The sequence below is a fragment of the Callorhinchus milii genome, unplaced genomic scaffold (genome assembly GCF_018977255.1).
Source record: "Callorhinchus milii isolate IMCB2004 unplaced genomic scaffold, IMCB_Cmil_1.0 Scaffold9, whole genome shotgun sequence".
NCBI classification, from domain to species: Eukaryota; Metazoa; Chordata; class Chondrichthyes; order Chimaeriformes; family Callorhinchidae; genus Callorhinchus; species Callorhinchus milii.
The window spans coordinates 21400158-21426398 of record NW_024704750.1 but is presented as its reverse complement, the minus strand read 5'-3'; the positions used below and the strand labels follow the sequence as shown (position 1 = coordinate 21426398).

General features: G+C 41.3%; 1 protein-coding gene across 1 annotated transcript in view; it reads left to right on the top strand.

Moving 5' to 3' along the window:
* The window catches only part of sptlc2a (serine palmitoyltransferase, long chain base subunit 2a), a 60947-nt gene that overhangs the window by 2830 nt on the left and 31876 nt on the right, over nucleotides 1–26241 (top strand). The window contains exons 2-8 of the mRNA XM_042338293.1: nucleotides 14876–15070; nucleotides 17352–17506; nucleotides 17802–17950; nucleotides 19190–19314; nucleotides 20145–20238; nucleotides 22223–22328; nucleotides 23821–24040. Coding sequence (XP_042194227.1) covers nucleotides 14876–15070; nucleotides 17352–17506; nucleotides 17802–17950; nucleotides 19190–19314; nucleotides 20145–20238; nucleotides 22223–22328; nucleotides 23821–24040 — 1044 coding nt within the window. The remainder of the gene's footprint in view (nucleotides 1–14875; nucleotides 15071–17351; nucleotides 17507–17801; nucleotides 17951–19189; nucleotides 19315–20144; nucleotides 20239–22222; nucleotides 22329–23820; nucleotides 24041–26241) is intronic.

Sequence of the window (26241 nt, the reverse complement as noted above, 5' to 3'; positions counted from 1 at the left end):
ACACTCAAACTCAATGAGGATCTAACACACTCACTGAGGATCCCTGACACACTCACTGAGGATCTCTGACACACTCACTGAGGATCCCTGACACACTCACTGAGGATCCCTGACACACTCACTGAGGGTCTCTGACACCCCCTCACTCACTGAGTGTCTCTGACACCCCCTCACTCACTGAGGGTCTCTGACACCCCCTCTCTCTCTGAGGGTCTCTGACATCCCCTCACTCTCTGAGGGTCTCTGACACCCCCTCACTCTCTGAGGGTCTCTGACACCCCCTCACTCTCTGAGGGTCTCTGACACCCCCTCACTCTCTGAGGGTCTCTGACACCCCCTCACTCACTGAGGGTCTCTGACACACAAATACATACGCTGAGTAACCCCCAAACACACATACAGGGTTGTTAGCAGTTGGAACACTCCACCAAAGTCTGGATGTCATTAATGCCCTTTGTTAAACAAAAACGAGTTCTACATAAATATTTGTCAAAGGGAAGTAATGAAGGGTGTGGGTGGAAGACAAGAATTTGGGCTGAGTAGCTATCTGACACCTGTAAATTATGATAATAATAATAATACTTGTATTTGATATGGCGGCTTATCGCATCATTGAGATGCCTCAGAGTTCTTCACAGAGTATATTGTGAAGTGGATTGACTGTATTTTGTAGGGGGAACCCCAGGCAGCTGTGCACAGCAGTGTCCCATAAACAGTTGTGGAGTTGGTGACCAAATTTTTAAAAACTTTGTCAAAAGGGAAATATTGAAGGGTTTGGGTGAAAGGCTCAGAACTGGGGCTGAATGGGTATCTGACGCATGTAAATGATGGTCCACATTACTATCACGGCATTTGTTGTCGAGCCGTTCACTTTGGCAGAATGTCTCGAAGTCCTTTGTATTTGTACGCTGCCGTGTTTCCGTGCCTTGAGATGCTAAGTTGTGTGAAAGTTACTATCGTAAGTACAAGTTTTGGTATTGGAAAGTAGGATGACTTTTGTGGTTGAAACTAATGACACTACAGGGCTGATTCTATGAGTCAAACAGGGAGTAGTTCTGAGACGAGGCGAGGTGCTGCGTACCTGGCTCCAGCTCCGGCTCAGCAGGTGGAGGAGACAACTGCTTGATTGTAACCCACAAGTGGAGTGCTGTAGCTCAGTGGTTAGAGAGCTCGCTTTGCAAGCGAGAGACCTGGGTTCGATTCCCACCTTGGGCACCTTGGGCCTGATAATAATCCCTCAAGAAAATAAAACAATAATAAATTGGTCCTTTCAATCCGCGACTGTTTGTGGGGACGCTGCTGTGCACAATTGGCCGCCGCATTTCGCCCTCAAATATACAGTCAATTCACTTTACAGTCTATTCTGTGAAGCGCTTTGAGACGTGACAAGTGCTATATCAAATGCAAGGATTATTATTTATTATTATTAAGTAGTCTTGAATGGGTGGGGAGGGGAGTTTAAGAATTTTACAGTACGGAGATTTACTCAGGGAAATGGGTGCCGCAAGAGGTGTGGCCTGAGGAATTTATGAGAGCATAAATTATTTGCTTAAGATCAATGAACCAAGGGAAGCGATTGGCTCTCTCCAACTTACGTTACTGGATAAGAAACAATCACTAAAGTTTATAGATAATCTTATATTACTTATACAAGCTGGGCTGTGCTTTCTTTTTTTTTCCTACTGATAAGATATATATAAACTTCAGTTATCGATTCTCATCCAGTGACGTAAGATGAAGGTGTCTGGTAATTAGTCGACTGAGTGCTCTCGTGACTGATGATATTCACCTGAACAAAAGGTCTTGTGTACCTCCTAACTTTGTAGAAAGTAAAAGGAGTTGAACTTTTTGACTTAAGCTAAAACTATAAATTTTACAGTGGCATTTGTAAAGCTGGAACATGCAAAAGGAAAACTTTATTTTCACCTCTAAAATAATCACTGTGGTTTACAGTGTATCTATGAGGCACTTTGAGATGTCTTCCAGTAATGGAAAGTCAGTGGTGCTTTGCTATCTTATGATAAATTTCTCCTCCACGTTGTTAATGTAGCCTTAACTAAATTTGGCCAAACATTATTTCTAAAAACACCTGGATGATACGATGCAAGGTGTGTTTTATTACCGGACACTCGTAGACTAGATCATGACTGTTTCGCAAGAGTTCTTACGATACAAATTGTACTTGAACCATTTAGTCACCTGCAGAGAGCAACGGTTAGTCGTGTGGCGCAACACAAAGAATCTCACACAGGGTATTTAGTGATGCAAGTTCTGCATTAACAGTGAATTCACATGAGTCACAAGTGGATTAAACACCCCAGTGTTTTTATTGGTGTAAGTCACTTTTTAATATGTCCACACATTTAATTAACTAGCTGATCCGGTGGCAATGCAATCAGTTACAAGATGTCTGTCACCGGAAAAGAAGTTTGCTGGGGGACAACTAACATTATTAGCAGTGAGATGAGGGCAAAGCCCACAATGTATATTTTAGATTATGAATTTGAAGTCAGTTGTTCTTGGTGGTTGTTTAGGTTGAGCTTTCGATTCTCTCCCATGTGCTTCAGGTGTCATGTTGATCTGGGTTCTCATGTTCATACTTACGTACTGTAATTAGTAAATGAGTGTAATGAAGTTGCACAAGTACCTGATGGCTCTCATCCTTGCAAGTCTGTAAAAGTTTCTCATCACCACCAATTCTAAGCAGGGCGAAACGTTGGGCAAGTTTTCTTCTCCACACTCTTCTGTTTATCTAGCAGTAAGTAGGAACCTGGTTGGCAGATGGCTTTTCCGGGAGTCATAACTCCTTCCAAAAGAAAATAAGAAATTGGTTACTCAATCCACAACTGTTTGTGGGACACTGGTACAAATATACAGTCAATTCTCTTTACAGTCTATTCTGCGAAGCGCTTTGAGACGTCTGGAAGATGTGAAAAGCACTATATCAAGTGCAAGGATTATTATTATCATCATCATCATCATCATCATCATCACGTCTTTGAGGTGCCTCAAAGCGAATCACAGAATCTATTATAAAATGAATTGACTGTATTTTGTGGGTGAAGTGCAGCAGCCAACAGACAGTCATGGATTGAGTGAAATCATTCAAATAATTTTTTTTTTAAAAAATGGATTGATAGAAAAGAGCTATGTAGATAATTGACCTGCCAGCTTTTTTTTAAAAAAATGAAAGAATTCAGGCCATCTGCTGGCTCCACCCCGCCCTAAAACATTGAAAGATTAAAGTTTGTAACAGCGTGCAGAAATGAAGCGGTGTGAGGCCATTTTCCAAAGCGGTCCCTCGCCAACAGGAGAGGGAATCGCATTGGTGAGTCGTGTCTTGTATCGTCGGCGCCGCGTGAAAATAGCTTGAAACTACAATATTACCGCTTGATCGAATTGATCCATTGTAATAACCGCACCGTTGCGGGGGGTCGGTTTTGGAAGGAATCCCCTTCAGATCTTCTGCAGAAATCCTTTTTTTTTTGTTGTTTAGTTTCATTCCTCTTTTTTTTGGAAGAGATTTAAGTGGTTTCCTGATGTTGAGCAGCTGATATATTTTGGTACAATGGTATTCTGTTTGTAGCTCTGCCTTCCCAACGGGGCTTTTTGCTGCGATTTTATAATTGCACAAGTTCTTGGGCTTCCAATCTGTACGACAGGCTACGAAACTTGTTCCGCACCTCTTTTGCAAGGGTTTCAGGGTAATTGCCACACCGCACCCAGCAGCAGAATTTGAGTTGGCTAATGGAACCTTATTTTGCAAGCCTTTCATTTGCAATCCTAATCTTACATAATTAGATCATTTTAACCTATTTTATTTTCGGTGGTTTTGAAAAACAAAATTCTTGTAGATTCTTTCAGTCGCAAAAATATTCCTTTCCATTCATCTGAACGTAAGGGGTATAGCAATGAATATTTTCCAAAACACTGATTATTCAGCGCCTTGGGATGTCCTCCCGACGTGAAAGGCACCATACAAATGTAATTTTATTGTTGTTGTACATTGTAGCCTGGATTAGGGTTGGAGTATTTTAGTTAGTCAACACATTTTGTGCTGGTAACCAGCTTGACACTGCCAATTGTGTTTTTCAATTGGTTATATTCGAAGTGATATTATCTTGTTCCTTTTTTTAAAATGTAAAAATAAATGTTATATGAAGCAAGTATTGTACTGCATAAAATGTGGATGCACTGTACCGTAACGTATCAGACCCAAGTTGGTCATCTCGTGTAAAATTTAAATCGCTATTGTGGAAAGTTCCCAGTTAACACGAGGATGACATTATGCTAATGTCCACTTAATGCGATACAACATTTAGCTTTTTTTTCCTCTTACTGCTCTAAAGCTGGAGATCCAATGTAGTCTGGGTGGACCATAATGTAAATTCCTTTTACCTACTCTAAAAAACATTGCTTTCTAACTTGCATAAGTTTGCATAAACTTGATTAATGAATGGGAACAAGGGTCACAGAGTTTATTTATTTTAAAACAGGGCTTGATAATGGTGATTAATTTTGTGGTTGTATATCTAGTTCTTAAGAAGTCCAAGAATGTTGGTACGGTATCTTTTCCCCCACTTATTTATATTTTTTTGTAATGTATTTGACTGTCAGACTGTCGTGTGGTATCAGATGTGGAGTTTACACGACAAGCTAAACAAGTGTGACCCGTTTGGATCTGACGGCTTTATACTGTAATTTGAGCTGCTTGAAAATTTCAACCTTCATTTCTTTAGTGCTAACAATGACTTTCTGCCCCTTTCGCGTTTTGTAACCGGCTGCTGGGAATAGAAGACGAGGGATTGTAAATGGAAATTACAGAGATGGACGCAGCGCGGGTTGAGGTCCCCTGCGCTTCCCGTTGGAGGTCAGGCATTCGGCGTCTCTGCTTCCGCACTCTGGAACTGTATTCCGCAATCCCTCTGCCTCACCTCTCTCCGGTCCGGCCTCCTTCACGTTCTGTCTGAAGACCCTCCTCTTCGACTGTGCCCTCGACCACTCTCCCACAACATCCCCCCCACCACCTGCCCTCCACTCCACATGATCCAAACTCCCAGCTCGGGTCCAAACAAAACAGACTATCCACCTCCCTGGGACGTCTTTCCGACGTGAAAGGCGCTATAGAAGTGTAACAAGTTGTTGTTACTGTTGAGTCCACTTATTAATATACCGCAACCCGAAGTAAGTATGATTTTCACAGTATTTTTCATAAAACTTGGGTGTCTTTTGTGTCTGGTAATACATTTCACAACAACGTACTCCGATGGGAGTGCTTTTGTCTGCAGAGAATTCAGGCAAATTATAAATTCACACTGCCGTGCATTTCCTGGGTGAATGGAGAGGGTAAAGATTAATTGTAAAGCAGAACCTGGGTACGGTTTAGTGGATTGTGCGATGAGGTGTCCAGACTATAGAAAAGCTTCACAGCTTCCATCAATATCCTCCTGGCATATAAAACCTCAACATACTTAACACAAAGCATCTCTCCTTCAAAGAGGGAGAGAATTGGGTGTCCGTTTTACAGTCTTCATAGTTACCGCTAAGTTGAAGGCTTTTGACAGCCTCTAATCTTGAGCCTTCTTCCAAGACACTGAATTGCTGTGACACATCTGTTGTAAACAGTCTGCCAACAAATGTAGAAACAAAGATTTTCAGCAGAGGAGGACGTCCATGTTTCTGCCATGATTTACTTTGTTTTAAGTTCACTTTTTGTATTATTCATTTCAGTCTTTCTCTTTTGCCAAACCCCGTACTGCTTACTCACTTTCTAATTTGTAGCCAAACATACAGGGGTGGGGGGAGAGAAACATTGCTGCTACTTTGAGTAGTCTTTAAATACCACTTGTAACCCATTAGAAGAACAAACTAATGTCTTGGTTAATATTTGATTCATTGAGGTTGTATTGTGTGTTTTGACGGACAGCAGCTCTCAAAAATCTCCAAAATCCACGACTATGTGTGGGACACTGCTGTGCGCAATTGGCTGCCGCATTTTGCCACAAAAATATACAGTCAATTCACTTCACAGTATATTCTGTGAAGTACCTTTGAAGCGCCTCAATGACGTGATAAGGCGCTATATCAAATCAAGGATTATTATTATTTTAATCTGCCTTTGAAGAGCCACATAACATACTGCACCTGTTGGATTGTTATAATTATCAGTGCAACTACTCAAGATTTGCACAAAAGGTGCATTTTACAACAGGGCCTGACCGTTTTTAGTCCAATAATAACTACTGCACTAATTTTATTCGCATTAGATAGTGTATGAATACAACTTATGAAAACATCAAAATGTTTGGGAGGGGAATTAATATTAATGGGTTCAAATACACTACGCAAGTTCAAGACGTAACAGAACTCCAGATACAGTTCAGTTTGTGAACTTGTGATCGCATTAGACTTTTAAGTCACAACCTACAAATCGCTTTCCACACCAATCTGATTTGCTGATTTTTAAAAAGAAATTCAGCTTTTTAAATCACTTCAGTCTGAAATTGGGGAAACTCGTCTCCTCAAAGTTCCCATGCTGGAATATATATCCTGAGTGATACATTTCAGTTGGGTTCATTCAGAAGAGGATTTCCGAACTAATTTAACAGTCTCGTGAACTGACTGTGGCAACTAAGTTTTTTTTTTCTTCGCTGCCATCTGTTGCACAGGAGCCCACACACCCCAAGACATGATGTAAGATCTTGTGAAATGAAAAATTCCTCAAAATAGTTCCACCAATATAATCATTTGTACATAGATTGCTCAAGTGATCAAACACCATCACTCTTTTATCTCTTCGCATGGGCGACAATTCTCCCAAGCCGTGACCCGCCCTGCCTTCCCTCACCTCCATAACATCGCCCAACTCCGCCACTACCTCATCCCTCAGGCGCTGAAACTCTTGTTCATGCCTTCATCACCTCCAGGCTCGACTATGCAAACTCCCTGCTTGTCGGCCTTCCCAACTCCTCCCTCCACAGACTGCAGATAATCCAGAGCTCTGCAGCCCGTGTCCTCTCCCGCACCAAACTCTGTGACCCCATCTCCCCCATTCTCGCCCGACTCCATTGGCTCCCTATCCTTCAGAGGATCCAGTTCGAGATCCTGGTCCTCACATACAGAGCCCTCCATAGCCTCACCCTACCTCTGTGACCTCTAACCCCTACCAATCCACCCGCTCCCTCCGCTCAGCCGGCTCCGGCTGCTCCACACCACCCGCCCCACCAATGGTGGGAGAGCCTTCAGCCAATCTACACCCACCCTCTGGAATTACATCACCCAATTACTCCACCTCGCTAACCCCCTCCTTAGCCTCCTTCAAGTCCTGCCTCAAAATACTCTTCGACCATGCCATCGGTCACCCCTCCCCTCCCTTCTCCCTCCCTGACCCGAGCTCGGGTCTGAAATGCTGCCCACTGTCCAGCGCCTTGGGACGTCCTCCCGGCGCGAAAGACGCTATACAAATGTAACCTTGTTGTTGTTATTGTTCCCGATCTTCCCTCGTAAGTCTCTTATCAAAGCTTTTCCTCAGAATGAGCTTTTAGCAGTCAGTTTGTGAACAGTGCCATAGATATCTTAGATGGCCATTTGGAATCTTTCAACTTGTTGCAATATAGCACTTCTGCATCATCCCTCTGACATAAATCGTTTGAACAGACTCTCGAATCTAGCTTGTAATTGCGTGATGCTTCTCTGAAGTTTTTATGTCCAATTTTGTTATAGATATTTTCCAACTAGCTCGAGGTCTGAGATGCACCTGATCGTTACACTGAATGATAAAATGGGGAGAAATGTCAACAGCCACAAAGACAAAGTTCATGGAAAAAAAATGTTGTGGTTGTGCCCTTGCAATTACTGGAACTGTTTGCCGTATAGAATCATTTGTTTCATCCATGTCTCAATGACGAGAAGCGACTTGGGTTTACCATTTCCTGCCACACAAATCAAATTGATTATGGCTGACTGAGTGTTGATTCACTGGTGATTGCTAACCACGTGGATGACATTTAAGAGTCCGAAACAAGCTCAAGTTGTTCACCATTTGACCCAAATCCTGTGGTTGTGCTGCTGAGCGCACTTGCATCCTTTTTAAATATCCATTTTCTACCTTTGCCGTGAGACCCTGTCTGTCAACTGCTGCCATTGTGGAACTTTATTATGATTTTTTTAAAATTTCTCCCGTTTTCTGCTTTAATGATGTCAGTCATAATCTTCTAGCCCCCAAGCGCTCACAGGGCTGCTTGTAGATTGCAGGTTACTTTGGCACTGCAATTTTGATAAAATAATAATAATAATCCTTGCACTTGATATTGCACCTCATCATTGAGACGTCTCAAAGCGCTTCACAGGATATACTGTAAAGTGAGTTGCGCACAGCAATAATAATAATAATAATCCTTGCATTTGATATAGCGCTTTTCACGTCGGGAGGACATCCCAAAGCGCTTCACAGAACACACTGTAAAGTGAATTGACTGTATATTTGTGGGCGAAGGCGGCAGCCAATTGCGCACAGCAATGTCCCACAGACGGTCATGAATTGAAGTGACCAGTTTTGCTATTGGTTTTTTTTCTTGATGGATTATTATCAGGCGTGTGGAGTAAGTTTGATGGGATTAGTTCACGGTGGCTCTTGTCCAAATACCAATTTTTTTTTGAAATAGAAAATTGGGTAGATTTTCTTGAAGAGTGTTGAAGTTCACTTGGAAAAAGCCCCTGATCTTCTCACTGGTAGAATCACAAGAACATAAGAATTTGCTGTGCAAATTTGCTAGAATCATAGAAATTTACAGCGCAGAATGTGACTATTTGATCCACCGACTTTGCACCGGTAGCGTACGAGTAAGGGGAGAGCAAACCTTATGCAAAACCATTTGGTGTGCCAGAGTTTGTGTACCCAAAAAAAACATTGTGTGCAATCCTGTTTTGCTCCATTTTGTCGCCTCTTTAGGGAGGAAAATACCTGAATTCCATAAAAGGAGCTCTGCAAATGCATCAAACCAAAGGATATCCTGGCTGATCTCTGACTCATATCCCATGACCATAACTTCCCCTGCATCTGTTGACCCTGAAATAAAAATCTTCATCACTATCCGAAGCATCGGTTGTCATCTTACAGAGCTGCAAATTTTAATAAACCCTTAGCTTCAAGGGAAGCTTCCCAGCAAATCTCTCTCTTTCATTGTTCTGACCTCACTATCTCGCACTGTTGAGATAAATCGCCAGAGTGGTCAATTATGATCCCAAACTCTTTTCCTTGTTCTGACAAACAACGTTATCACAGCTTTGCATTATTTTAGAAGGGCTTGCCAATTTTCCCTTGTGTGGAATCCCCCCACACAGTATGTTCTTCCTGGCAGTGAGAACAAACTGGCCTTGCTCTCTTTTCTGGCCTAAACATCCTGCTTATTTGCCATCAAATCACTTCCATCCCGTTAATAGGTTGCATGCTACGTGGGAAATTAGATATAAATACGAGTTGGATTATTCTGTAGTATAACCTGTTCGAATTTTACCAATCCTGTTCCACAGTGCCTACTTTCTAAGACTTGCAAACCCTAACAGACGACACCGACTGGTGAAATACCATAAATGTTAGACATTGTTAAACTTGCCATATTAGCATAGTTGGGTATATATGACTGCTCTTTATAGACATTTATTAGGTACAATTTATTTCACAGAGTAACACTTAAATGAAATTTAAGAGTACACGCCACAAATAAAAATGCTTTCTAATAAATCACGCAAATGGCTTTTCTCAGGTAAACTTTTGCTAATGTACTTTGTAGGACATTCTCGTTAGAGTAATTGTTGGTAAATACAGCAGGCCAGCTATTCAGCCAATACAAACCTAAAACAAATATCACTATTTGTTTTCATTGCAACAGTGTCAACCGTCTTCTAGTGAATGACCTTATTTCTATTGAACGACCTTATTCAGTGTGTTTGTATGTCTGTGTAAGTTACTGGACCAAGCCTTTTTTTAATTGCATTTCATCTAATAAAATAGTGTCTTATGATTCTTTCTCTCCCCCCCTCACTCCCATCCCCTCACTGTTTAAGAAGTAAATAATAAACCTAAATTAAGGTGTTTTTTTGGTGGTTTAAAGCAACAAAAACGGATCTCATCCTAATTGTTTATAGGATGGGGGACATTGAAAGAAATTTCAGCATTCAGCTCTTAACCTTGATTACTTATCTTAGAAAGGGCTGCACCAGTTAGATCATTCGCTAGTTCCTACTGGAGCGTTGAGAAAGACTTTGTATGAAACATTTGCATTAAATCACTACTGGATCTCAAGGAAGTCTCTCTGATTAGAAGTGCATGTTTTGAAGATGCATATATACAGCACTCATTTTTATTGCATCAGCAAATGCAGTTCTTTTGCGACTGAGGTAGCGTAACTGTTTGTGTTGGATAGCTGAGAGCAAAGTTGATCACGTAAGAGGAAAACTGGAATGGCAGGAAATCAGCAATGAGTGGAACGGTGGAAGTGTCCTAGACCTCAGGATGACATGGGAATTTAGGTAAATTCTCATGCCCTGGTTTAAATCTTTGGGACTATTGTATCCAAGCAAAGTTGTTTATCTGTAATACAGAGGTAGCTGCAAATGAGGAACGCAGGTGGCTTTGATATGCGTGCTGAAATATAAACAGGTTGAGTGCTATCCTCTGGGAGAATAGTCGTTCCACAAGATCTCTATGAGGAAGGCTCATTAAAATCCTGAATCGTTTCTCTCTGCCGCCACCATTCCAATGTGTTCCCAAGAACCATTTGTTATCCATTTCCATGTAATGTACTTTCAGAGATGTATTTGCAGGAATATTCGGTTCATTTCCATCTATAAGATGACATTGGTTTTCTCTGATCGCTGTGATGCATTTATTTTATTAACATGCAAATGAAATGTTTAAATGTTACGATGGGAATAAATAGGAAGCCTATTCAATTGCCTGTTGTGATAGTAACTTGCTTTACGTCAAACATTGTGATGGAAAAGCCTTTTGATATTCGCACTTAACTAATTGCCAAGAGGTTATATACCTTCTGATCAATTGCTGTTAACATCCTAGTGAACTGGACCACAGGGAAGTTGCTTGACGGTTTGCACCTAACCTCAAGTGAACCGTTGAGCAGAGGCCAAGTTCCTTCCCGTAAAGGGTAGGTTTTTACGGTAAAATAACTTTCATTTTTATGGAACCTAATAACAATAATTCTTGCATTTGATATGGTTCCTTTTGTGGCTTTGTGATGTCTCAAAGCGCTTCACAGAATATACTGTAAAGTGAATTGACTTTATATTTTTGGGGTGAAACGCGGTGGCCAATTGCACACAGCAGCAAACAGTCGTCGATTGACTGACCAATTTTTTAAAAAGGGATTATTACCTCCAGGAAAGCGGTCTGCCAATCGACTAACAACCGGATTCCTACTTACTGCGAGGTAAGCAGAGACGTGTGGAGTAAGGAACCTTGCACAACATTTCCCTGCCGGGAATCGAACCCAGGTACTCTCGCTTGTGAGGCAAGTGCTGTAACCACTAAGCTACAGGATGCTTGCGAGGCAAATGCTCTAACCACTAAGCAACAGGACGCCACACTGAGCTACAGGACTCCACCTTGTCATCATGTCTCATCCGAAATTGTTGAATTTGTTAAATTTGTGTTAAATTGTTGAATAATCCAGTTTCACCTTTAATGGCTGAACGAGCAACTAGCAAAGTTTATACGTGGCTTGGTGTTAATTGTGTATGACTTTGATTAGGGGGCGATATATAAAATTATCATCCTTGCATTTGATGTAGCACCTTATCACGTTGTGGAAACATCTCAAAAGCCTTTGAAGATTATACAGTGCTGTGAAGTGGTGTGACTGTAATTTGTGGTTGAACATGACAGCCAGTTTGCACACAACATTTATACTTTTGCGTTTACAGTGGAGTTTAAACCAGTGCGGTATTGAGGGTCTGTTGTTTTGCTGCAGGAATGTGCCAAGAGTTGCCGGCATTCCTAACCCCACCCACTACATTCTTTGCTGTGTTTGCAGGGATTTGGCAGATGCCACGATGAGATGGAATGGGAATTGCATCTTGCATGTATTATTTCCCGACAATGTCCCTTTTCTGCCGGTTGGTTAAGGACTTACTGACCAGGCTCCTGAGGAGATGTGTAGATGCTTGCCATCACCAAATGCCTCCGCCCCCTTCCCCCCTCCCCATACTCCTCATACTGACTCGCTGCCTTTCCTTCATTTGTTTACCGAGCAGTGAGTAGGAACCCGGCTGGTAGTCAATTGTCGGATCACTTTTCTGGGAATAATGATATCTTACAAAAAAAAAAATTTGGTCCATGAACTGTGCGCAATTAACTGCTGCGTTTCGCCCACAAAATATGCTGCCAATTCCTTCACAGCATATTCTAGAAGACGTGATAAGGCGCTATATCAAATGCAAGGATTATTTTATTTGCTACTGTGCCATTTCACCCAGATCCAACTCAACATGCAGAGTATGTTGAAGTGTGAATCTGATCTAAAGGATGAAAATGACGGAATTTACTATTCAGTAACTCAGCATGTTAATGTATGTGAGATCCTGGTTAAATCTTAAATATGAATTGTATTCAGTCACATAATCGATCCGATGTTTCTAAACAGAGGCTAAGTGCAGTAAAAGATATTAATGATGCATCATACATCAAGTACTTTTTACTTATCGTTAAGGAGGCACACAATACTGTAGCAAGCTGTTGAAGCCTGTGTGCTTTCTGTATTCAAGAAGGAAACCTGCACAGGGCTGTTTAAAGCTGTAATAACACCCTGGAACATGAACCTACCCTTGTGCATACATTGTTTTGAAGATGTGTTTATTTGCTGTGATTCCTGTTCTGATATGTGCTCGCCATATGCTCTGGTTGCACATGCTAAGGTACCCAAATTGTACAACATACAGTGAAACACATGAGTCGTATCAGAGAGGACCATAACATTTGCGCGAAATATGAGTTAGTGACAAACTTGTGTACGTTCGATTAAATTGGATTTTATACGTATTAGAACTTCAGTCCCACATTTCAAGGCAGCTGGTAAATGCAGCACAGATGTTATGAGTTAGGAGAAGATTTGCTTTATAAAATAATAAACCTTGCATTTGATACAGCGCCTTATCACGTCTTTGAGACGGCTCAAAAGTGCTTCATAAACTATACTGTAAAGTGAATTGATTGTATATTTTGTGGGCGAAAAGCGGCAGCCAATTGCGCACAGCAGTGTCCCACAAACAGTCGTGGATTGACGGGTCTTGTCTGGGTTAAGGTACGCAATGCAAGAATAAGGAGATTAATTGTGAAAGGAGGTGGGGGGAAGAGTGTGTGTGTGCTGGTGGGGGAGAAGAGAGTACTTGTGTTAGTTGTTTGTGGGGGGGAAGAAATTGAAACACATTGGGCAGTGTTCACAAGGTAATGTGAATAGCAATTTTATTTTACTTTTGATCCGTCTTTGAGACGGCTCAAAAGTGCTCCATAGACTATACTGTAAAGTGAATTGATTGTATATTTTGTGGGCGAAACACAGCAGCCAATTGCGCACAGCAATGTCCCACAAACAGTCGTAGATGGAAAATGACCAATTTTTTTATTTTTGGTTTTGGTTTTGAAGGGATTATTATTAGACGTGTGGTCTAAGGAAACTTGCCTAACGTTTCGCCCTGCCGGGAATTGAAACCAGGTCCTCTCACTTGCGAGGCGAGCGCTCTAACCACTGAGCTACACTACTCCACATCTTGTATAATTAGCGCAAAGAAATCTTCGGTTGGAAACTGAATGGGACTCGGGTGTACGTACGACTTGGGCGGTTATACAGTTTTATCAAGATAAGACTTACCTGAGTTTTAATGTAGTCAAGCCGTTTAAAACTCTCATAGCCTCCAGGTTTTACAGTTCTAATTTCATAAATGTCCAATCTTGACTGAAATTTGGAATTTTCTATTTTGCTCAGAAATGGAAACGCAACAAAACAGTATCTCATTGTTAGTGTACAAACATGACTTTGCTTTCAGAAAAGTGCTGGTTGGCCTGGTTACGGAAAATGAGCTCAAGGCCCAGTGCTTCATAGATTCCTCAATTCACAGGGTTTTTTGTGAGTTTATATAAATATATTAATCTTCTGGCTGTGGGCTGAGTTCTATTTACTATTGCTGGTAAATGTTTATTTTTTCAGGTCAGTTTAGCTGCTCTATTTCAAGTCGTTTAACTTGAGGCAACTCAGGGATTGATTGAACGAAAAGACCTTCCTGGTTTATATGACGCATTTTTACCAAACTGGGTGGTGCATTATCACTGGGGCTATCAGTGAGTGTGTGTGTGTGTTTTTAAAATTATCGATTACAAAATATAGCTTTGAAGACTTGCTCATGGCTTTGTTTGCCCTCGTGGGTTTGTGATCTTGAAATAATTTTCTTTGAATCATTGCATCTTATCCATTAAGTTTTGACATTGATTTGAAATTTTTTATCCTTTCTCTCCGCCCACCACCCCCCCCCCACCACCCTCTCAAGCTACGCTGCCATTGCAATGCGGTCACGGTTTTCGAAGAAGATAACCGACTTGTGCAAATTGAAACTGATAGAATTGTATTCAGAATTGTCCTTAAGCCTGCAAACAGCTCAGACGAGCTTAGCACATTGTGTGCATCCAAAGCAGCATACTTTGATTTTCCAACCTGTACATACTACTGCAATACTGCAACCAATCTTCATGCTGGTAAACTTGATCCACGGTTTCTCTGTATGTTTTGGAGGTGTTACAAGGTTTTTTTTGTCATCAAAGGTTGAATACTGCCAAACTAATGGTGTGCATGCTCTTCTTGTGTTCCAGATCCATCACGTTACACAGAATGGAGAGCTCTACAAAAAAACATTCAGTCAGTCGTTTGAGGAAACACCTATGCTCGTCGCAGTGCTGACTTACATGGGTTATGGGATTCTTACAGTCTTCGGCTACCTCAGAGACTTTCTCCGGGAATGGAAGATTAAACCGTGTCGCATTGCCACTGAACGGGAAGAGCAAAAGGTAAATGTGACTGCACAGTGCATTGATTCATAGGCGTTCAATGTAGCTCTGTCTGGAGAAATTGGATTATGCCGTGAAGAAAAATGCCTCAGCACATTATAAGGAATTCAAGTTTTGAGCCCTACACAGCTTCAGTATTATATCTTGGGAATCCTATGATAATACGGTTGAGTGAATTTCAGTTACCCATGCTGACTACCAGTTTTGGGGGGAATATGTTAGTCAGGTGAACGTGGTCCAGTATTGGTCTTCTATAAAATACTGTTTTCTTGAAGAAAGGCTCGACAAACTTGTGGCAAAATGGCTCATAATGCTTCCTTGTTGCTGCCTGTGGAAAAAGAAATGGTCACAGCTTGATTTTTTTTCCCAAAGTAATTCTATTATCCATCTTAAAAATAGCCTGAATCAATCCGTTCATCCAACTGCATAAAACTAGGATTTAATAAACAAATTTTATTAAAGGCAGCTGACTTGAATTCAGCAGCTAAACTTAGTGAAGTTTATTAGACAGTGATGGAATCTGTTTTTGACCAAATATGAGTCCTGCGACATTTGTCTGACAAATCGTGGCTGCACCTTACAGGAAACTGAAGCACTTTGAGACCTTTGAACAAGTGAGGTACTTGATTAGTATTCCTCCAATGAGATTATTTTGCGTGCCACACAACAAGACAGCAGTAAAATCTCTGCCGTTACAGCCATTTTCCATTACTCCCTTATGTATTATTTCCTCGAGGGGACCTGCTCTCTCTCTTCCACCCCATCTCCCCTCCCCCCAAATCTTCCTCTGACTCCCCCAGCCAAAGAAATCCATGTACGTTTGCATTGGTTGCTCAGCTGGGCTCCGATGGAAGAAACCATAAAATTTGTTGTAATCTTCTGTGTCACAAGCCTTTCGTAGCAACATTGTGTGAATGAAATTGTGATTTGCTTCAAAACTAAATCCATGTTGGATATTTAAGTGCTCCACACTACCCGGCGCTGTGAAGGGTGCTATATAAATGCAAGTTATTGTTGTTTGACCCTTTAGTGTCTTCCTATGTTTCTTGAACCTGTACTGTTTTCTTTAAATTATTTTGTTTTAATGCACTCTTTGATGTGTAGTTTGTTCCAAAAATCCATTAGTTTGTTGTCTTGACCTTCCTCCATTTTGTCACAAACTGAAGGTTCTCTTTCCGCCACAGTTGAATAACAGCGTCATTGAGTCTAGAATGGAGAGACTGATTGGGAAAGGCAATTCACTTGCATTCTTGGAACATAAATCTTTTTTTATGTTTACAAAAAAGTACGATGAAGTGAAAGTATTCAGCAGAAATAAATGAATGCCAGCTGTACAGCTTAGAACAATGTAGGAAAAGACTAAAGGATGCCTTTGTGCTCTTTGACCACCAGGGAGATCAGGCTCAAAACCCCCTTGAGCAACACTCGGGAAATAGCCAACTGTAAATAGCAGAAGACTGCTTAAAGTTGTAAATGCAAGTTGTTGTTGTTGTTATCCACACACTTGATAACCACCCTATCTTCATTGAAGCTCAATACAGAAGTAAAGTTAGCCTGTGAGGTTGGTAAATTTCTAGTTAAGCACACACGTGCGATGTAACCAGATTCTCGATTTGACTTTAGCAGTGCGGAATGGAGAGATTAGATCCAAGTAAGGAATTGCACGTACCACACACACCACACCTGCAGACACTCGTGCACCACTCCGATTTTCGGAAATGTGTTAGTCCAAAGGTTTCGGAAGTACATTTCCTGAAATTAGCAGCTTGGCACAAAGTGTAACTTTGGAGGAAATCCTTTCAAAACAACTCACAAGGCCATTGAACTAAACTCTTTTTGTTGGAGAGACAGCTATGAGAATATCCTTTTGATTGACCCACCAGGTTTTTTTTTATGAATTAAAACTCCCACGATGATGATAAAGATGCGTTCGGATGTTTTTAAAGCAACACATAATTTGTAAGTTTTTAAGTGTCCTCTTAAAGGGTCATAGTACAACTTAGAGTTCATTGTCATCTTGAAAGATCCAGTCATTAAGTGAGTTTGGTTCTGGTCCAAAACCAGGGAACATTGTCTTAAAATTGGATCTGAGGCAGTTCGAAGTGAGATTGAGAAAAGGCTTCACACAGACTATTGCGAGGATGTGAAACCCATTGCCCAAGAAGGCCTTAAATGCCAAACTGATTGAGATATTTAAAAGGAAGATTGAACACGGTTCCTTGATATGCAGTCAATACTTAATTTAAAATCAGTCAAATCAAATGCAATCTGTCCTTTACAGGAATTTGTACCGTTGTACCAAGATTTTGAAAACTTCTACACAAGGAACCTGTACATGAGAATTCGAGACAGCTGGAACCGACCCATTTGCAGTGCTCCAGGGGCAAAGTTTGATGTGATGGAGAGAGTCTCCCCGGACTACAACTGGACCTTCAAGTGAGTCACTTTACCTCGGCCTTATTTGTAACCTATCTGTTAAAATCGTGTCATTGGAGCTCTGCATTCTAAAGATATGTTTCTTGACGCTGTGTGTTTTGACGACTTAATGTGAAATTCAATCACTTGTGCAAATGATACAGTAATTGATTACCAGCTTATTTATAATCTATATTCATTAATGGTTAGTCTAATAAGATATTTAAAACGGGACCCCTCTCGGAATATACAGAGTTAGGTATACTTGTTCCGCTGCTGAAACTTGAATGCTGGTCTGTTAATCTTCTGACTGCAGGATTACTGGCAAAGTCATCAAAGATGTTATTAACATGGGTTCTTACAACTACCTGGGGTTTGCTGAGAGCTACGGCTTCTGTGCAGATGCAGCCACTGAAACAACCATCAAGTATGGAAGTGGTGTTTGTAGCACAAGGCAAGAGATGGGTAAGTGATGTTGATATGGCCATAACTATACAGTACTGATCCTTTCAACCCTTTGACTTCTGATCAAGGGTGATTTGAATTTGGGAAGAAGGTTCATTCCCGTTCGAATATTTTGTGTTATCCAGTCTTTACTGTCACAAATTTTGCTGCATTGGTGTTGCGTTATTATGAATAGTTGAGTGCACATGCTTAGTTCTAATAGGATTTGTGAGCAAATATACACAATGAGCAGTGACTACTGTAGCTGTTTTCATGTATTGCTGACAATGGTTTGGCCTGTTACATGATAACATAAACAAGAGCAGGCCATTCAGCCATCAAGCCATTATATTAGATTATCCAGATGTTTTAATCCCATTTCCCCATCTGTTTCCCATATCCCTTAATACAATTGCTTGGCAAACATCCATGCTCCCCTTTAAATATTCCAATTGATTTCTAGGCCAGTGCATTGGGTACTCTCACAAGTGTGTGTGAAGATGTGTTCTGATCCCCCAACTAGCTTGGTTTAACTCAAATTTTAGGACATAATTCCTTGTGTTGGAACTCTTGAAATGCCGTACTACAATTAACAGTGTGTGTATAAATTCCTCATGTCCTGGTTATCAAGTGACGCTTTAGATGTTAACTACTTGGTGGCAGTGCAGAGAAGATTTAATCGGAATGATACCAGGAATGAGGGGCTTTTGTTATGAGGAGAGATTGGAGAGGTTGGATTTATTTTCACTGGAACAGAGAAGGTTGAGAGGGGACCTAATAGAGGTTTACAAAGTTCAGGGGTAAATGGGAGAAGCTATTTCTACTGGTAGGGGAGTTGGTGCATATTTTGAGCTTGAGAGGAGGAATGCCCACAATATCGTGCTAGGTTTCATTCTGGTCATTTGTCAGAGTCTTTCTGCTTTCCCATTCACTGAGATGTGTGTGAGATCAGTGCTGTTTACCAGCTTGGTGCAGGTTAATCTGGTCTGATCCAGAGCCAGGTAGCTGGTGCTTCAGTATTTAATTGTTCTGAAAGACCCACTATATAAATATTAACCCATTTTAAATGCAGTGACTGGCCCCATAGCCTTAAGGCTATGCTCTAACCTCAGTTCTGAATATTTATCATTGGATGCCCTTCCTTGTTAAAACATTTCGAGTTCCTCTGACTAATGCATTGTGCAGAATTCATACAAAAGTTTTCATTGCTTTAATTGCCAGACACCGTTTCAATTTCTCAATGTTGGTTCCCATTCACAGGTAATCTCGACAAACACGAAGAACTGGAAGAGCTGGTAGCTAGATACCTGGGCGTTGAATCAGCACTGACATTTGGGATGGGATTTGCAACCAACTCTATGAATATTCCATCACTTGTTGGCAAGGTTTGTCAGCCGGTGTATTCTCTGGTTATTTTGGTGGCATTTTTAATGGAGGTTGATATGAACCTCTACTGGATATTATCTTGGTGACCTTAAATGTATTTCTGCTTTGTTTTGACAATCTTGTGTTTGGGATTAGTTGTTTGTACACGCTCTTAAGTATTGTTCATAGTCAGCAGGAAGTCAAACGCTTCTTAAATACTGTACAATTATCCCTGCATAAACAAAGTTAAATTCAGCAGTGCACTGTCGTCATGTTGTATGTAGCACAAATCAAAGCAGTGAAGTTAACAGGGCTGTGCCTGTAGAACATTGACTTTGAATGTTTGTATAAATCCTCGCATGACTGCGTAATTTATAAAGACATCAGTGACTGCTGCTGTACAAAGCTGGAACATAGCCAATGGGTTCTTGTCATGTAAACGCAAAGGTCAGTGATTGCAAATTGTCACTTAAAGCCAGGGTTGTGTTACAACTGAGCAGTTTTTTTCAGGGGGAAGTGGATAAATAAGTTTATATCCACCCCACCCCCGTAAGAGCACATTAAACTTAATCAGTACAGATAACCTACCTGAGAACAGCTCTGATAAATCTCTGAACCTGCTGCTAGGAGCTACGCAAGAACAGCAGGTGGGTGATGATGTCATCTGTGTTTTCTCCTCTTCAGTTATTGCTCTGAATTGTTCCTGTGTGTATACAATGCCATTTTAAGAACAAAAGGATGTACTGTATTTTTTTTGCAAATTCCTTTCGTCCCTTATTGATCTAGAGAGATCACGTGGAGCTGTTTTTTTGTGGGGGGGGTTTAAAAATGTAATCTTTTTCATTCGCAGGGCTGTCTTCTCTTGAGTGACGAGTTGAACCATGCCTCATTAGTCCTTGGAGCCAGACTGTCAGGTGCAACCATCAGAGTTTTCAAGCACAACAGTAAGTAGTTCCAGGAATACATTTCAGGAACAGCTTGGATAAACTGCATGTATTCCAGAGGTGCTGAGAGTGGCACTATGAAATAAACTTGGGAAAATGGGATTAAGGAGTGTGAAGCTAATCTAATACCGAAAGGTTAATAATAATCCTTGTATTTGATATCACACCTTGTTATGGCGTCGAGGCATCTCAAAATGCTTAACAGAGTATACTTTAAAATGAATTGACTGTATATTTTGTGGATGAAATCTGATGTCAATAAGTAGAGCACGAGACTTGGGACAATTGTGTTCTGCAGTCAGATGGTGGTGGGTCCATTCAGCCAGTGAGAGTGGCATTTAAAAGTAAACATTATGGTTTCCTACATATCCTAGTGGTTAGAGCGCTCGCTTCGCAAGTGAGATACCTGGGTTCGATTCATAGGTAAGGCAAAATGTTGGACAAGTTTCCTTACTCCACACGCCTCTGTTTACCTAGCAGTAAGTAGGTGCCTGGTTGTTAGTCGATTGACGGATCACTTTTCTGGGGATAATAATCCCTTTAAAGAAAAAAATTGGTCACTCAATCCACGACCGTTTGCGTGACACTGCTGTGCGCAATTGGCTGCCGCATTTTGCCTACAAAACATACAGCCAATTCACTTTACAGTATATTGTGTAAAGTGCTTTGATTTGTCTTGAAGACGTGAAAGGCACTATGTCAAATGAACAAGTTATTAATATGGGAAGGTAAGTAGCAGAGGGTTTCCCTGAAGTTGAACTAGGTGTTTTGATAAGCTTGGAGGTATAGTCTAAACTCTTGGAGCCAAAGCCCTAATAGCTGGTTCAGTTAAACACTAGTTCTTAAATACCTGAACCACATTCTAGAGGGTCTAACACTTGATGTCACAAGACAGTATTTAAGTAATTGGGGTTGGAAAACATGGGCTGTTCACAACATGATTCACTCATCGTGACTTGACCATTAACTCTGAATCCTGCAATAACAAATAGTGAGAAACTCACTCGAGCACAGGATTCTGCAGCATTGGTGGGTGAGAATTCATAGGTAGCACTAAGAGCATTTTGAAATCCACATTCATCCATCGGTCCAATTCCATTTGCAGCAGTGCAATGAACTATAACAGGCGGGAGTTGACATGATCTGTGTCCTATTGAACTCTACAAACCCTAACCATGTGCCACTGAGATTACTTTGTTTTAGTGACATAATACCATGTTGTTATCTTTCACACAGCTGCCACATTGTGTAGTTAATAGTACCAGGGCAGAATTATAATGATTACTGATCGTGACTGTATTCAAATCTTAAGTAGGGTGTACTTGAACAGCAGGTGAAATCCAATGTCAAAGAACATTACACACTCCCCGGCCTGGAATATTGAAACTGTGACTCAGAAAGGTTGGTGTGTTCCACCAACACCTTTCTAAATGATATTAGCAAATTATTATGATCTGTTTTATGATTTTCCAGTGTAAGCATTGGGTTGAGTCAGCTGCAAGAGAAGCACAGGTTATATTTAAGGTGAGCTAAAAGCAAAATGTAGCAACGACGTAAAGGAATAAACTCATCCCTCTGACTCCACCAAATGTTACAAGGTGTAATTGGGAGGCTGCAGTGTTGCTGTGGGGTTTGGATGACTTGTAGGCAGTACAAATGTTTGTTACTTGGCCCAATTACTAACGGAGTGGTGATTTTGGACAGTGAATAGGAGGGGAGAGAGGGTGACCATAGGCATGGTTGAAGTGTTAAGTCGTACAGTGATTTTCGAAGATGAAGAAAGGTGCGTGGGAGGGATTGAGGAGTTCCAGACGTTAGGGGTATAGTGACCTAGTCTTTACTTGTGATTCTTAAATGAATTTGGGGCTAGAATGCCTTGTTTAAAGTGACAAAAGGGTAGTTTTTGTAGGCAACAGGCAATGGTATGAATGGTAGTTTGTGTATGACTGGCCGCTCAGTCACCACAATGCACTCTTCTTTTCAGATATGCAAAGCTTGGAGAAGCTGCTGAAAGATGCCATTGTACATGGGCAGCCTCGGACTCGCAGGCCTTGGAAAAAGATTCTCATCGTGGTAGAAGGGATCTACAGGTAGAACTGCAATGCCATGTCAATCCAAACAAAATCCAGTCAGACTCTCTGCACGGTGTGTGACTAATGCTGAAATGTGCAGTGCGGACAAATACTTTTGCTGTTGAGTATGGGGAAGGAAGGAATTGCAATCAAGTGATAAAGGCAATAGAAAAGCAGAGAGGAGAGGGAGACAACAATTTATATAGAGCCTTTAATGTCGGGAGGACGTCCCCAGGCGTTGGACAGTCAAGATTTGGTCCCGAGCAGGGAGTGGGATCAACAGGGATAGGAGGGTGGCCGAAGGTAAGGTCGACGAGGAAGATCTTGGAGGAGGCAAAGGATGGGGTGAGGCGAAAGGACTGTGGGATGGAGTTCCAAAGGGTTGGGGCAGCATTTTATGGTAAAATCCAACAGTTTAACATAACCTTTAAAACTTGCGCTCAATTAATTACCCCTTAAACAGGTTCCGATTACCTACCTTATTGAGAGGGCAGAACTATTGCTGCGATGCCACATTTGCCCACAAAACAGTCACTATACCTTACAGAGGCTCGTGTGAAGCACTATTGAGACATCTTCCCAACACAAAATCCTTGCATTGCCAAATGTAAGGATTAATATTCATAGAATATGGTTTTGTTTTTCCAGTTTCTTTTCACCCTGGGTTATTGAGGAATAAGTGTGCTGTAGGAAGTCCAAGGAGCCAAATGTCTCACTGCCTGATCGAGATAAGAAAAAGGAAAGGCTTGGGAGCTGCAGTTCCAATTGACCAGTCAACATTCTACATTTTTTTCCCATGCAGACTTCCCATGTAATTGTTGTCTCTATCGCTTCCTCCAAACCCTTGCCATGGAGAATATGAAAATGTGTTGTGAGAGGGTTGATTTTTTAAAAAAAAACTGAACGAATCATTGGCTTCTTTGTATTGCATTTTCACTTTCCTTTTTATTAATCCTGCTCTGTGACCATCAACAAGTAAAGGTCCTCTCACCCCCCTCCCCCCTCCCTGAGTACTTGGATCAATGTTATTTATCTGGCAAGCTTATCTTGTCATCTGTATTGCTCAGTTATATAATGGCTCCACATAAAAAAAGGCTCCAGAGACACTGAGGTTTCCTTCCCTTTTCTTTAGACCAACGGTCAGTGTTTCTTGGCTCTGGACAGCCCAGTGATCTAGTTCTGTATCTAGAAACATTAGTTTGACTTCTTGCCCCTGTGGTTTGTGCAGTACCAACTGTACCCACGTGACTGTAGTGTCACTTCAACCTCAAGCCCTGAGCTAAATTGTAATCTTAAGCAGTTCTACGCAACAATAACTTGCATTTACATAGCGCCATTTACTACAGCGTAGCGTCCTGGAGTGCTGCACAGTGGCGGAGTCTGACAACGAGCCAGGGGGCGAAAGGAGGAGACCATAAGCACAATGCACAAGGAAGGGTTTATACTACTCTGTAATACAAACAAGGTACTGTGATTAATCCTTCACGTAATTTAACATTTTGTTTTACAGTATGGAAGGCTCCATAGTTCGCTTGCCTGAAATTGTAGCTTTGAAGAAGAAGTATAAGGCTTATCTGTATCTGGACGAGGCCCACAGTATTGGGGCTCTTGGACCCACAGGCCGAGGTGTGGTGGAATATTTTGACCTCAGTCCTAAGGATGTGGATGTCATGATGGGAACCTTCACCAAGAGTTTTGGAGGAGCTGGCGGGTACATTGGTGGCAAAAAGGTACAGTAATGAAAGCTGTCTGCATCCCAACCAGTTGATTAGAATAATCCTTAAATTTGATTCAGCACTTCATCACGTCTTCTATGTATTTTGAAGCGCTTCACAGATTATACTGTAAAGGGAATTGACCGTAGATTTTAGGGACGAAAAACTGCAGCCAATTGCACATAACAGCGACCCACAAACAGTCGTTGATTGAGTGACCAAATTTTTATTGTTGTTTTTGTTTAATATAAAAATAATTTGAAGGGATTATTGCACCTATCCGCCAATCAGGTTCCTATTTACTGCTAGATAAACAGAGGCGTGTGGAGTAAGGAAACCTACCCAATGTGATCTTATAACACAGAAGAAAGGCCATTCGACCCATCGTGCCCGCTCTTTGGAAGAGCTACCGAACTAGTGCACCGAATGCACACTTGAATACTGGAGTTCCTGCTGCCCTGACTGGTACTGTTTTGCCACAAAACGCACAGTCACTCCACTTTACAGTATATTCTGTGAAGCACTTTGAAACGCCTCAACAACAACGTGATAAGGTGTTACAGCAATTGCAAGGATTATTATTACTTACGCAATTGGTTCGCCCTCCCCAGTTTTCACTGCGTAATCTTGCTCCTTATGATGAGAGCATTCAATGAGGGAGCAACTCTTTTTTGTCCACCACGTGTTTCTGTTTGTGGAGAGTTGCTGAATATGGGAAAACTGCACTTAAGGAAAACTGGAGGAATGGAAGATGTGCAAGAGTAACAAAATGTTTATTTTTAAATAGTGGCCCTTTAGGTAAAATCTCCCTAATACAGCAAATGGCAATGACTTAGCAGCAGCTGGGCTGTTTAGGACAAGGATATCTTTGATCAGCTATTCCACCTAGTGATGGTTAGTGGTAGGACACTTCTCAATAAAGGACAACACAGTGCCCTTCACACGGGGTAACACCCCAGATGGCGTGACAGCGGTGGAGTCTGACACCGAGGGTTGGTGGGGGGGGTGGTAACGGTAAGGACAATCAAAAAGGAAGGCCTTTAGGCGGGATTTGAAGGTTGGGGAGGGAGGGGGTAAGGCAGAGGGATTCAGGGAGAGACTTCCAAAGTTTGGGGGCGGGCGTAGTGGCAAATTCAAAAGTAATACTGTTTACTCCACATGCCTAATAATAATATAATAATAATCCCTCCAAAAAACAAAAACAATCATAAATTGGTCATTTTCAATCGACGACTGTTTGTGGGACACTGCTGTGCGCAATTGGCTGCCGCGTTCGCCCACAAATATACAGTCAAATCACTTTACAGTATATTCTGTGAAGTGCTTTGGGACGTCGAGAAAACGTGAAAAGCGCTATATCAAATGCGAGGATTATTATTATTTAATGTCTACACGTATAGATACTTTAAAAAAAACTAATAACCTTCTAGTACTTTAACATTACAATCTTGCTCGACTCCAATACAATACAGATTTACATTTACATTCCACTGTTCACGTCGGGAGGATGTCTGAAAGCGCTTGACACTGCAGGCTGGGCATCTGAGCTGGGGGTGGCATCCCAGAGCAGGGGGAAGTGGAAAAATAATAATAATAACCCTTGCTTTTGATATAGAGCCTTATCATGTCTTTGAGATGTCTCAAAGCGCTTCACAGAATATAATGTAAAGTTAATTAACTATTTTGTTTGTGAAACACGGCAGCCAGTTGCACACAACCGTGTCCGACAAACAGTCGTGGATTGAGTGACCAAATCACTATTATTATTAATTTTTTGACGACCAAAAATGCAGGTGAAAATGTAGTCCGCCACAGACTAGTGCGACTGTATCGAAATGATCCGAAACTTGATAGGAGTCTCATCGTCCCTAAGATATCCAGTTTCTAATGGTTACAAGCTGGATAACTTATCTGAATAGCTTCATATTACTGAAAACATTCTCTCGTTTCTGAGCCAGCAAAAGCTGCTCCAGTCCTCTATCTACCTGCAGATGGTGCTGTTGGGACGCAGAACTCCCAATACATCGCAATATTAAGCATTTACAACCGTGGAAATGGAAAATAGACACCAAAGAGAAACTTGAGGATCCTATAATAGCAGCGAATGTTTTATGGACAGATGCAATAATCGGTCTCGCTTTGTGGAAGAAGTCAATCGCGTGGTTGGTTACACATTTCAACATCCTTCAAATAACATCAACTGGCAAGAGCAGTTG